General features: G+C 39.4%; 1 protein-coding gene across 4 annotated transcripts in view; it reads left to right on the top strand.

Moving 5' to 3' along the window:
- The window catches only part of AMMECR1 (Alport syndrome, mental retardation, midface hypoplasia and elliptocytosis chromosomal region gene 1), a 230,841-nt gene extending 224,664 nt beyond the window's left edge, over positions 1-6,177 (top strand). For all 4 annotated transcript variants that reach the window (XM_012645747.1, XM_012645722.1, XM_012645731.1 and 1 more), the window contains one exon: positions 1,763-6,177. In XM_012645747.1, coding sequence (XP_012501201.1) covers positions 1,763-1,877 — 115 coding nt within the window. In that variant the 3' untranslated portion in view covers positions 1,878-6,177. The remainder of the gene's footprint in view (positions 1-1,762) is intronic.
- The last annotated feature ends 7,140 nt before the right edge of the window (positions 6,178-13,317 follow it).

Below are 13,317 nucleotides of genomic sequence, written 5' to 3'. Positions count from 1 at the left end.
TTAATCTAAGGCAGAATATGATGGATGATGTAAGATCATAAAATAGGGAAAGAGGAGTTCCAGGAGCGGGGTGGGAGATAACGGAAGGTTTCAAAGAGAAGGTCAGTTTGGAGCTGGGCTTGAAGAATAGATAGAATATGTGACAGGTGGAGAGTGGGGGAGGAAAGGGATTCCCTCAAAGAGGACCTTATGAGTCAAGGCATGTAGGTGGCGAGATACAGAGCAAGTTCTGAGGAATGCAAAATAGTCTGATTTGGCTGGTCTTTCAGTGTACATAGGGAAGGTGGTCATTAGAGGAAAATATACCCCCAAAGCTATAATAGGTTGGGTCAGATCACTGAAGGTCTTAAGTTCCAGACTAAGACATTTGGACCTGGTTCTATAGGCAATTGGTAGCCATTGCAGGATTTTAAGCAGATCAACTTGGGGAGGTGTAAGAATGGAATTAGGAGAAGGAAAATGAGCTAGGAAACATTGAGAATCTAAGAATCTATGGCAGCAATCCAAAGAAGTGCAATGGAGGCCTTAACTAGATCTGCGACAGTGGGATGGGAAGAAAGATGGGGACAGATAAGAAAATGTTGTGGAAGAAGTGAAAGGATTTAGTCATCATTTAGAAGTAAGGAAGTTAAAGCTTTAATCTAGATAAAGGGACCCAGGTCATCCCTTTAAATAAGGTAGGGACCACAGGAGGAGACTGTTAGGTTTATGCATTGATTCTGGATTTGAAATGCTTCCTGGGATATCTATATGGAAATGTCTAGTCGGGGTGGGGAACCTGCGGCCTTGGGGCCACACGTGGCCTTCTGGATCCTTGAGTGCAGCCTTTTGACTGAATCCAAATTTTACAGAACAAATCCTTTTAATAAAGGATCTGTCACCCTGGGATCATTGTAGAGAGGTCATAGTCGAAGTTGTAAGGATAGGGTTTGCTGAGGGGGACAATATGGAGTCAAAAGAACTGATGATAGAAACATAGGGAAATCCTGCAAGGCAGAGGGAGGAGGAGCATTCAAAGAGGTAAGGAGCACTCTGAAAGGCAGAGAGAGGACCAGGGGCACATGGAGGTGTAGAACCCATGGGATCAGAGAGCTTCACAAAGGGAGCAGTGAGCAGTATCATAACAGAAAGAAAGGTCAAGCCGAACTGGGGGAAGCCTTCTGATAGAGCCATTTCTGGGGAAGAGTGGCAGCAGAAGCCAAGGGGCACTGGGCCAGGGGGTAGTGTTAGATGGAGATTGAAGGTGGAAAATATACTTTACTCTTTTGAGAAGTGTGGCAATGAAAGACAGCTAGGCATGGGGCAAAGAGAAGGTTCAGGAAATCAGGATTAAGAAAAGTTGTTGTTGTTACTTAATGGCAAGACCTAAGATATGTGGACAGAGAAAGGGGCCATAAAAGAGGGAGAGATAGAAGATCTCTGCAGAAAAATAGTCAAGTGGATGAGATACGTGTATAATAGTAAAAGGCTGGCTTTCCCCTCTTTCTTCTTGTTTGCAAACCAGGGCTGAGGGGGCCGTAACATTTCTAGAACAATTTGAACAAGGAGTAGTAGAGTGGAAAGAGCACTGGGCTCAGAGTTTGAATTCCTGGGTTGTGATCTCAGCTTTGCTACTTACCATCTCTGTGACCTTGGGCAAGTCACTGCTTCTCCCTGGGCCTCTGTTTCCTGATCTATAAAATTATCTCTAAGGTCCCTCCTACCTCTAACAACAACATGTCACCTATTTCTCAACGTTAACTTTTCCTTGACTTTCTTTCAGGTACCGTAGTGAAAAGATGACCCTGAGCTATGCTGAATACCTTGCTCATCGCCAGCATCATCATTTCCAAAATGGCATTGGGCATCCCCTTCCGCCCTACAACCATTATTCCTGACACTGAGCCGCACAACCAGTCACTGGGCCTCTCTGAAGACCTCTTCCCAGGAGACCCCACACCTTCTTGGTCTAGCTATCTCTTTTACTGTACCATTTTATGATGATAGTTTCCGTTGCCATGGTGAAGCTTCGACGTCGTCAATTAAGATCATCATGGTAACGGGTAGGAAAATGGCATTTGTTAAGAAGATCCTGTTTTATTATTTTAGATCATTGATTTTTTTTTGCAGCATATATAACTTATGGGGTTTTCTTTCCTTACAATGTTATGTAGAAATTTGCTTTGCTGTCTCAATCAGGTATCTGTCTTTCTGTCCTTGCCTTCCTTCCTGTCTTTCCTGTGTGCCTGCCTTCCTTGCTTCCTTGCTTCCTTCCCTCCTTCCTTCCTTCGACTGTGGATGGAAGAAAGTGTGCAGTTTTTAAGGATTTTATTTAGGTTTGTCTTTGGTTTTCCTCAGTAAGATAGTTACTTTTTAATAGCTGAGTTTGAGAGTAATTCATATCAAATTCAGGTATTTGATTATTACTCTTGAATTTGTCTGCAATTCACTTTGCTATGAGATCTTAGTATTTGGGTCTTCACTCTTTAACTTTTTGTTCTTCCCATGGTTAAAATATATGAACTTTATTTCTATTAGCAAACATTCAAAGGTCCATGATAGGGCTTGTCACAGAGAGTGAGAAATCATTTATGCCTACTGTAACTGGTTAGCATAGATAGAAGAGATTGCCTCATCACTTTATAGAACCAATTTACAAACTAAAACACTATTGTAAGAAAGTATAAACTACCTTTCAAATAGGCTCCAAAAATCATTTTGAAGAGCAGCAAATATTAGGAAGAGAGCAGATATGGAATTTAGTGCCTTTGAGAAGAATATAATTAAGTGGAATTAAGAGGGGTTGGAAAAAGGCAATTTAGAGAAATATTCTTGTAAACTTTTATCATTTCTATATGTGAAACAACAGATTAGACAAATTGCTTACTCTGAAGTATTTTTTTAAGCTGAAAAAATTTATTTTGAGCAAATAACCAAAAAGAGACATTTGTCTATTTTATATTAATTTAAATTTGTTAGCTTTAGGTTTCAATAAGTCTTGATTGGCCAGAGACAATTTTAGCTACCATCTAAAGATATGATAAAGATAATCTAGTGAAACAAAAGTTCATATATGCCATGATTTCAGATACGTTTGTCATGGGGATGATAGTAGAGTTTTAGAGATACTATAAAATAACTCAAATCTCTTTCTGCACTACATACTTTTGATAGAAACACATTTACTATGTTGATAAGATGTTATGTTACAACTGTAAAAATGGAGTTGGCATTCAAATACGCTATAGTTAGAGCCCAGCTCATTTGAAAGGCTCATCTTCCCGTGATGCATACAAAGAAAACTCACTGATCCCCTGGAAAAATGACAGATGATTCTGGAGAAAAATGACCTTCATTTAATGGTAGTAAAATACATATATCTATATACATATTTGGAAAAATATATATAATTTTTTCAAATAGGAAGCCAATATATCATATGATGAATGAAAGTATGCTGCAGAGTATATATTCTAAAACTATAAGAAATGTCACTGAATATCAAAATGAAATAGTTTATACATATAGTTACTGTGACAAGTGACAGATTGCTAGTTCAGAATTCAAAAATCCTTTTCTAGTTTGTGAGATAATTGGCTCAATTCCTTCTGCTTGCCACTGGGGCAAAGCAAACTGCTTTAGTATTTGATGAGAGTGCTTAGAAGTTTGTTGGTGTTCCTTCATCCACAGCATCCATTGTTGAAATAACCATTTTCAGTTGTGATGCCTTAACTAAGAAGCCAACTGTTAGCCTGAAATGCAATCTTGGTAGCCAGTTCCACTGAACCTAGAGATTTTAGTCAGAAAAAGTTAGCTGTTGGGCTTTTAGAAAGGGATTCTGAATCCTGTCATTTCTACTTGGGAGCATTTTGGAGCAGATTAGTCTTTCAGTATAAAAACAAGTGGCTACCTGATGGAAACTTTTTCTTGCCCTTATAGGGAAACTGAGCACAAGCTGAATGATACTGTCTGCTGCAAAAAAAAAAAAAAAAAAAAAGTAAAACAAGCAAACTGAAGAGAGACAAAATAGACCAATATTGTTGTGAAATCCATGTTATCCATCATCTCATCAGTTCAACAGGCTCCTCGTCCTGGGTGAGCTATGGTTAGGAGTTTTTTTAAAGCAAAGATCTATGACATACATATATGTATGTATGTATACATATATTTACACATACATACATACATATGTGTGTGTTTATGTATTTAACGGTGCTAATCAATCTTGAGCAGGTCACGTGACTGGTCATGCGGACTCTAAAATCATATCAGATTTTTAAAAATCCTTGATATATGCAGATGTTATACAGATTTTCTTACCAGTGTAATAATGTTATACTGAAGAAATAACCATCCTGCAGGCTTCAAAGGACGAGGTCAGCAATATTTCCCACCATGGCTTGGGGGAAAAGGATAGTTTTGTCTCCTTTTGTATTCAGGTTTAACGCACAGTGCATTTTTGTCTCTAAGTAGCTGTTGACTAAAAGACTTTGTAGTGTAAAGGGTGTTATACAAACTGTAATGGTGTGCTTCAAACAGACAAATGCTAGACCTTTTCACCTTTGTTGTATATTGCAAAGCTGTTAAATATGTGGTATGAATTAACTTTGAACATGTTGAAATATGTAGCATGTGTCTTTAACTCAGATGAAGATTCTAATTGCACAGGTTGTGTTCTAGCCAGTTGTGGTTTATTGTTCAGAAACACAAATGTGAATTGCACTCTTATCACCAGAATATTGTATAAGTTCAGTGATCTTTAAACAGCTCAGAAGTAATACTTGAACTTCGTTTGAGTAGCACAAAGTTTACATAGCCCCTTTTAAATGTTAATCAGTTCCATTTAAGTTTTCCGTTTTCAAATGCAACTGTGTATTTTTCCTGCTGGAAAATAGTACTCATTTTACTTTGGTATGTAGCAAAAGGCTTCCATTTCTGGAAGGGTTTTCTTGTTTTTAAACAAGGTCAGCCAGGTACCAGATTCTAAGAGAACAATTGTCCCCTCCACCCCTCAAGTGGCCTTCTGACTGCATGAGAATGTGTTACTTCCCTCTGTAGTCTCCCTACCATGTGAGGTTGATGAAATTGATGGAGGAAGTGCAAGGCTTGCTCTTTCCCCCACCCCACCCCACTTAAAGTAGTTATAAGATTTTCAGTCCAGCACATTCAGTCCCAATGCCCAGCACACCGGAAGTTTGTATACTGGCCTCTTTTCTTGTCTTCAAATGTGCAGGAAATTTGAAACTGTCATCTGGAATAGGTTCCATCTCTTATGTGTGTTAGATCAAACCAAAGAAGCCCCCAGCCATGCCCAAATGCTGCTCCAAAAGCCTGCCTTCCAGTCCTTACAGAAACCTTGCAGGATTAAATGTGTTGACTTTTTTATTTTTGTACAGTTTCTAAGTGATTTTTGCTAGTGATGTTAAATTGAATTAAGTTTATTTGAGGGGTGTGAGCACCTCCTCCATTGAAATAAACTGGTGACTTTCCTTTTATTTTTTAAAAGTGGAAACCCGTTGTGTGCCTCTCGATTTAAGGGTTTCTGATTACATTATTCTTAAGACCAGCATTGATCCTTTATATACAAAGATATGTTTTCCTTGTTTTTTATTACTATTTCAGAAGAAAATGAACCTTTTATTTTGCTCTGGACCCAGTAACTACGCTGGTACATAGACGCACTGAGAAAACAAACTTTTGTAACCACCTCTGACTGCTTTTGTATATCAAAGTTGATTACTTTTGAAATATTTGGATCTAGTTTCTAAGTTATTTTAGTGTTTTATATGTTCCCCGAAATTACTTTGAATCGGTCACCAGCATAATGAGTTTTTGGTGATACAATGGTGAGACTTGTAATGAGCAAAAAGCTACCTGGAGTAGCTCTTCTTTCCCTTCTTTCTTAGTAACCTGTTTTTTGATTACAGTAAGACATCACAGATTACCTGAAACCCCTTCCAGTATAAGTAGGCCCTCCTTCCTTCCACAATTTAATTGCTTAATAGTTTGAAGAAACTATTGGAAATGGGCATTTTATATGAAACGAATGGCTTTAAAATATTAAAAATGAGCGAAAAGAAAAAATAAGAGAAGGTTTATGTGGGTCTGTAAGGTATGGCTGTGGAAAGATATTGTAGTAGTTTTGACACTATTGTTATTACCTTTAAAATCATTTACCCAATAAAATGTTAAAACCGACTTACCATTTGTTGCTTCTTCTTTGAATTTAACCTGCCTCATCATAAGATCTTGGTTTCCTCAGTACTTCTTACTAAGGTTAATAGTCGAGGACTCTGAGATAATATAGTTAGGGACAGATACTGACTTATTTCCAAACAAGCACTTGGGAAACCTCGCCTGCCTGCAGCTGCTCCCTACCATCTGATTCGCCGATGTCATGCTTTTGTCTAGCCCTGAATGCTGGCTTGGTGATTAGCCTTTATTTTGGACATTCTAACCTGGCCACCCGTCCGAGGCAAGCATCAGACTTGAATTCCAATGGGAGCCTAGCTGTGTTTAACCCCACTCTGGATATTTTCCAAACCGGTCAGTGGTTATTGGGCACTTCCCCCTTTGTGAGCTGGTGGGGGGCTATAGCAGTGCTATCCAGTGAAACCATCTGACAAGGAGGGAACCCTTTCTTCTGCCATCAAGGCTTGGTCATTTTCTGAGTATGGGACAGCATCTGAAAATGCTCAAGATGTGGCCACCCAGAGCTTGTACACGCTCATGCACATGCTAGGCATACCACATACTTAAACTTTTAAGTTACTTTTCCAATTCCAGATTGGTACCCCCTCAACTTGAGCTTAGGGAAACCACCTGAGTGTAGGGTAGAACAACTGGTGATACTGACTTTCAAGAGGCAGATAAGAGCCTACATCAAGAAAGGAATCTCTTGGGGTGCTACCTCTGTCAGCTGTTGCCTCATTTCGTTTTCGATGAAAAGGCTATCAAGGACATTGTCGAAATACTTCTGGCTCTTCCTTAATCATTTACTGTCTCACTTTAGTCATGCACATTTTGGGATTAGTTGATAGTTGAATATATCCAGGACAATTTTCTGTTACATTGCCCCAAAGCTCTGGCTACCATGTGAATTTTATGACATGTGCTTATGTCAGTCACAGTCGCTAAAAACAGCCATCTCAGATCCTAGAGGGCTACTGTGGTTTTGCATGGTGCTCCATAAAGGCAGCCATCTGCTCAGGGTTTGCCCATTTTCATCATTTGTGTTTAATGGGACATAAGATTTTTTAATGATTTAGACAATATTAATAGGTTCAGGTGGAATGAAGTAATTTAATGAGCCCCCAGAATTCTTTTTAATAGCATTAGTGGTTAACTCAATGGTCTGGACAGATTTCAACTTCAGTAATCACACCCTACCTACCTAAATTCTTCCTACAGTTTCAGCACTTACTCTTTAGATTTCATGCCCCACTGGACACCGTGTAAGTAGCTGTACTGCTTCCGAGGGCAAGCACAGTTGTGTGGGATGAGGCAGTTCCTCTCTGTTGATGGGAAATACTATCATATCCGAGGCATCCTATTAGTGTGACCTAGGTGGGAGTCTGCTGTGGGTAAATCACTCCTGGATTCAGAGCTGCCGGCCACGCCAGCCGGTGAATGACCGCCTACTCTGAGAATGGCTTCTCCCACTTTCTGCAGCTCTGACTGCATGAGCCGAGACAAGTGTGGGTTTGGGTTGGTTAATCTCTTATAGCTTCACATCTGTTTGCCCAGGCTTTTTGCCCTCAGGAGGAAGAACTGAACGGGAGGATGCAAATGAGCCAAGCCATGGGGTATACTGTTTTTGACTACTACATTAAAAAGCCTTCCTTGACACCTGTAGCCCTTTGGGACAATCTTGTGTTTCAAACCACAAACCTGTTAGAAGAAATCTTTCAAGAACCAGAAGGAATTTCATTAGTTCCCAAGCACTATTCCGAAGCCAGCTACCTCCTCATCCTAAGAACTTGGTTATAACCTTATTTAAAAAATGACCCCTTAATAAAGAAAATGTGGTGTATATACACAAAGGAATACTATTTAGCCATAAAAAAAGAATGAAATCCTGTCATTTGCTACAACATGGATGAGCCTGGAAGATATTATGTTAAGTGAAATAAGCCAAACATAGATAAATACTGCATGTTCTCATTCATATGTGGGAGATAAAAAGGTGGATCTCATGGAAGTGGAGAGTACAATAGTGGATACTAGAGGCTGGGATAGGTAGGGTGCGGGGGAGTAGAGAGAGAGGTTAGTTAATGCAAAATTACAGCTGAATAGGAGGAATAGGTTCTAGTGTTCTATAGCACTACAGGGTGACTGTAGTTAACAGTAATTTACTGTTTATTTTCAAATAGCTAGGAGAGAGGATTTTGAATGTTCCTACCACAAAGAAATGATAAATGTTTGGGGTGATGGATATGCTAATTACTTTGATTTGACCACTACACATTGTATGTATCAAAACATCACTATGTACCCCACAAATATGTACAATTATTATGTGTCAATAAAATGTTTAAAAATGACCTTTTAATGTATTGTGTTTGGAGGGTATAGACTATGTATCTCAAATTGTTTTAAATGGACCCACCCAGAGAGCTGGTGGAGGTGCGTGCTTTATATAAGCCAACACTGACCTGCACTTGCAGGTCTCCACCATGACAGATACTTAGTTCAACAGAGGTGAGATGCCGAGTGCAGTCTCTAAGTCTGGAGCGCACAGCTGGGCGATGGCTGCATTGTGTGCCTCTGCACTCACCAGCTGCCATGGCATCCTTGAGCTCATGCTCCCTTTCTAAAAGAACACGTCCAAGTCACAAGGGGTGCGTAATCTGTTCACTCATTAGTCTCCCTCTATGGTGGGAGAAAAAGAAGCTTTGTTTTTTAATCAAAATCGTACCTGGCACCTCATTATGTTAAAAATATGAGACTGAAAGCAGTATTTCATTGCTATCAAGTACAAATGTGTACCAGTTCTAATATTAAGGAGAACAACGAGGCTGTTTTGATGACTATAAAAATTTGTAATTGGGGTGATGCATGACAGTTGCAGTTACAGTCTCAGCACTCAAGTTTATTTCTATGTTTTGGCTGTGCAACAGCAAGAAGTTCTTGATTTGCACAGAGAAGAAGGGGTGTCTTGTTTGTATAACTTTCTGCAAGTGGATACATACAGATCTAAACTGTAAAGACCCGGTGTAGTGACATCCTTCTGAAGCAGTGAACCAAGACTTACAAGGAATTCAGGCAGGGGAAGCGTCACTCTGGAGGCTTGAATAGAAAGGAGTCAACCCTAGGGCTCCTGCTAACCCACTGGTGGTCTTCAATTGCCATTCTGGATGTAACACATCAGGTGTTAGGTTTGTTTTGGGGGGGGTTATTAGTTTAAAAATATTACATATTTAAACACGTGGTTTTTTGAATTAAATGTTTATGTAAACTGGGAGCAGTTCCAGCAGAACCCCAGGATCTCACAGGACAATCTGAAAACCACTGCTGGAGCCCCAACAGGCTCAGTTATTTTGAGAGCCTTTGGGAAGCCGTCATTTGATGAAATAACAGCTTTTTTTTTTTTGGCCTTTTCCTCCCAAATGTCAGGCTCAATGTGATCCGTCAATATTTATTGAGTGCCAGTCCCCCCAGAGGCACAGCACTGTGGTTGGTTTCAGAATGAATATAGTATAATTTTGTAAAACAAATTAACAATCCACTCTGGGCTAAGAGTTGTGAGGGACATACGATTTGGTCTAGTTGGGAAAAGTCCTTCAGACTGGGGCCCAGGCAACATTGGGCTGGCTTTGTAGGGTTTCACGAAATATCTTCCACCTCAGAGTGGCAATAGAGCATGATCGTAGCAGCCCCTGTTGGGAAATGACATTTCTTTGGCCCTCCCTCCAATATGTCAGTGCCAGAAACCACCCCATACTGGGCATGATCGTGATTTCTTGCATGGTGGAGGAGATTGTTTCTGTTCCCACAACGTGGCTGTCTTGCTTCCTAGCGGGCACGTGCACGGTGGCTGGAAGAGAAGTTATGTGTATAAGAAATAGGTTTTTGGACATGCAGGAAGGCACTGGGTGGCTGAAAGTCATGTTCCTTATTATGAAGCTGCCCTTTCAGAGATATCAGGAGATATACCCATGAACAGGAGAGCGGTAAGAAGAGACAGAGGCCAGGCCTCTAAGAGGCTGCCTTGAGGCCTGAGGAGAAGAAGAAAGTTTATATATGCTAACTGATTGAAAATTACCCCACAGGGCAAAAAAAAAAAAAAAAACCATTCATAGGGAAGGAGGAGAGAAAGGATAGTAACGGTAAACCACATGGAAAGGAAAATCAGAGTGACTGTCTAAATTACCTGCTATGTAGAAAGGGCAGGAAGGCAATATTAAATTTGGGACATTGTAAAACAGGAGGCACAACTGGTACACAACAGAATGTTTAAATCACATTTTAACTGACAGGAAGCTGCTGAGAGTTTCTGAACATCAGGCAGATTTGAAACCAGGAGTTGCCACAGTTACTTTCCATGAAACTAGCGTTTACATCTAAATGGTATTCCAGAATGATCCAAGGTTACTGTATGTGTCAACATGTGTGAGTCGGTTTGTGTATATCAGCACAGAAGGTAAGAGCTGGCCAGACAGCGGGATGGGGCAATCATATTCCCCACTCCCACATATCCTGGCAGAATAAAAAGAGTGTCTTGGCCTGGGAAGAGTGGGAAACCCCCATCTTTTTAAAGGACAGTGATGGTGTGAGTAATGCAAACATTTCTCCAAACTTTCTCTACTTCAAACATCCAAATGAATTCCAGGAACTCTGCATGGAGACATTGCCACCCCGCTGGCATAGACCTCAGCAATGGCCTCTTTCCCAGAATTGTGGTCAGGGGCAAAGGTGGGTGGCCATAGTGACCTGTGTACATGAAGCCACACCCTTTGGTGACTTGGTTCTTGTTTATCTTGCCTAGCATATCTTGTGGTCAGTGGTAGTCATGAATGATGGGGTTTAAAAGGGAAACATGGGGTTAGTCCAGTTGTTCAAATAGGATAGGATTGCTCCTGTGGGGAACATGGGTCCAATTGGCCCCGTTATCCTCCATTTGGATTTGTACCGCTCCAGAGGAATCTGCAGCCTTGGAGAAGGTCAAAGAGACATTGCTAATAGCCCTAGGCTGAAAAAGTGCAGACAACATCCCTTGCATTAGGGCAGGTTACACGGTGGGTCCTGTGAGCAGGGTGCACAGGCTACCTGAAAAAGTCCTTTATTTTCAACCCTCCCCTTTTTTGGACATTTTCTTTGAGGTGAAATTCACACAACACACGACCACTTTATAGCGTACAGTTCAGCAGTAGTTAGTGCATTCACAATGTTGTGCAACCTCCAGTTTCAAAACTTTGTCATCACTCCATAAAAACACCTCATACCCATTAAGAGATGTCACTCCCCAACCCCCACCCCTAAACCCTAAGTCACCCCTAATCTTTCCGTCTCTCCAAATTTGCCTATTCTGGATATATAATATTCATGGACTCATATGATATGTGATCTTTTATATCTGGCTTCTTTCACTCAGTAAAATGTTTTCAAGGTTCATCCAAGTTGTAGCGTTTTAGCACTTCATTCCTTTTTTAATGGCTGAATAATATTTTATTGTATCATGCAACACAATTTGTTTATCCATCATAATGGACATTTGGGTTGTTTCCACCCTTTGGCTCTTAGGAGCAATGCTACTATAAACATTCGGGTACAAGTTTCTGTGCAGACATATGTTTTCATTTCTCTTGGGTATATACTTAGGAGTGGAATTACTGACTCATATGGTTATTCTATCTTTAACTTTTTGAGGAACCGCCAAACTGTTTTCCAAAGTGGCTGCACCATTTTACATTCCCACCAGCAATGTATATGGGTTCCTATTTCTCATCCTCACCATCATTGTTTTTTTTTTATTATTAAAGCCATCTTAGTGGATGTAAAGTGGCATCTCATTGTGGTTTTGATTTGCATTTCCCTGATGATTAGTGATGTTGAGCATCTTTTCATGTACTTGTTGGTCATTTGTAAATCTTTGCAGAAATGTCTATTCAAGTCCTTCGTTTGGTTTTTAATCAGTGTCTTTTTGTTGTTGCGTTGTAAGAGTTCTTCATATATTTAAGATATTAAACCATTATCAGATATATGAATTGTAAACATTTTCCCATTCTATAGTGTTTCATGTTCTTGATAATATCTTTTTCCCTGATTTTTTATTATTATCACTGTCAGCTATTTGTCCCAGAGCTAATATCTTCTGATGGACAAAGTTTTCATTTTCATGAAGTCCAATTTATATATTTTTTCTATCGTTGCTCATACTTTTGGTGTAAAATCTAAGAATCCATTGCCAAATCTAAGATCATGAAAATTTACACTTATGTTTCCTTCTAATATATAGTTCTATAATTTTAGCCCTTATATTTAAGTCCTTGACTTATTTTGAGTTAATTTTTGTGTGTGTTGTAAGGTAGGAGTCCAACTGCATTCTTTTGTATGTGGTCATCTAGTTGTCCCAACACCATTTATTAAAACTATTCTTTCCCTTGCTGAATGTTCTTGGTACCCTTGCTGAAAATTAATTAGCCAAAGAGGTTTGGCTTCATTTCTGGACTCTATTCTGTTCCATTGGTCTATATGCCCATCCTTATGCCAGTACCACACTATTTTGATTACTGTAGCTTTGTAGTGAGTTTTGAGATCAGGTAGTGTGATCCTACCTTGTTTTTATCTTTCAATATTATTTTTGCTATTTAAGGTTCTTTGAAGTTCCTTATGAATTTGAGGATTGGATATTCCATTGTGGCAAAAAATGTCATTGGAATTTTGATAGGGATCTCATCGAATCTGCAGATAGCTTTGGAGACTACTGCCATCTTGATATATTTTCTAATCCATGAACACAAGATGCCTTTCCATTTATTTAGATGTTCTTTAATTTCTTTCAGCAATATTTTGTAGTTTTCCATGTACAAGTCACTTATCTCCTTGGTTAAATTTATTCCTAGGTATTTTATTCTTTTGGATGCTATTGTGAATAGAACGGTTTTCTTCATTTTCAGATTGTTCACTACTGGCATATAGAAACACAACTGATTTTTTGTGTTGATCTTATACCCTGCAACTTTGCTGAATTCATTTATTGGCTCTAGTAGTTTTGTGTGTGTGTGTGTATGTGTGTGCATGCTCTATGGGATTATATACATATATATATATTTTTATATACATATAAAATTATATTGTTTGCAAATAGAAATACTTTTACTTCTTCCTTTCTAATTT

Source organism: Propithecus coquereli, unplaced genomic scaffold, assembly GCF_000956105.1.
Source record: "Propithecus coquereli isolate 6110/MARCELLA unplaced genomic scaffold, Pcoq_1.0 Scaffold104, whole genome shotgun sequence".
NCBI classification, from domain to species: Eukaryota; Metazoa; Chordata; class Mammalia; order Primates; family Indriidae; genus Propithecus; species Propithecus coquereli.
Note: the sequence above shows the minus strand (reverse complement) of the source record. Positions and strands in the feature narration are given on the sequence as shown.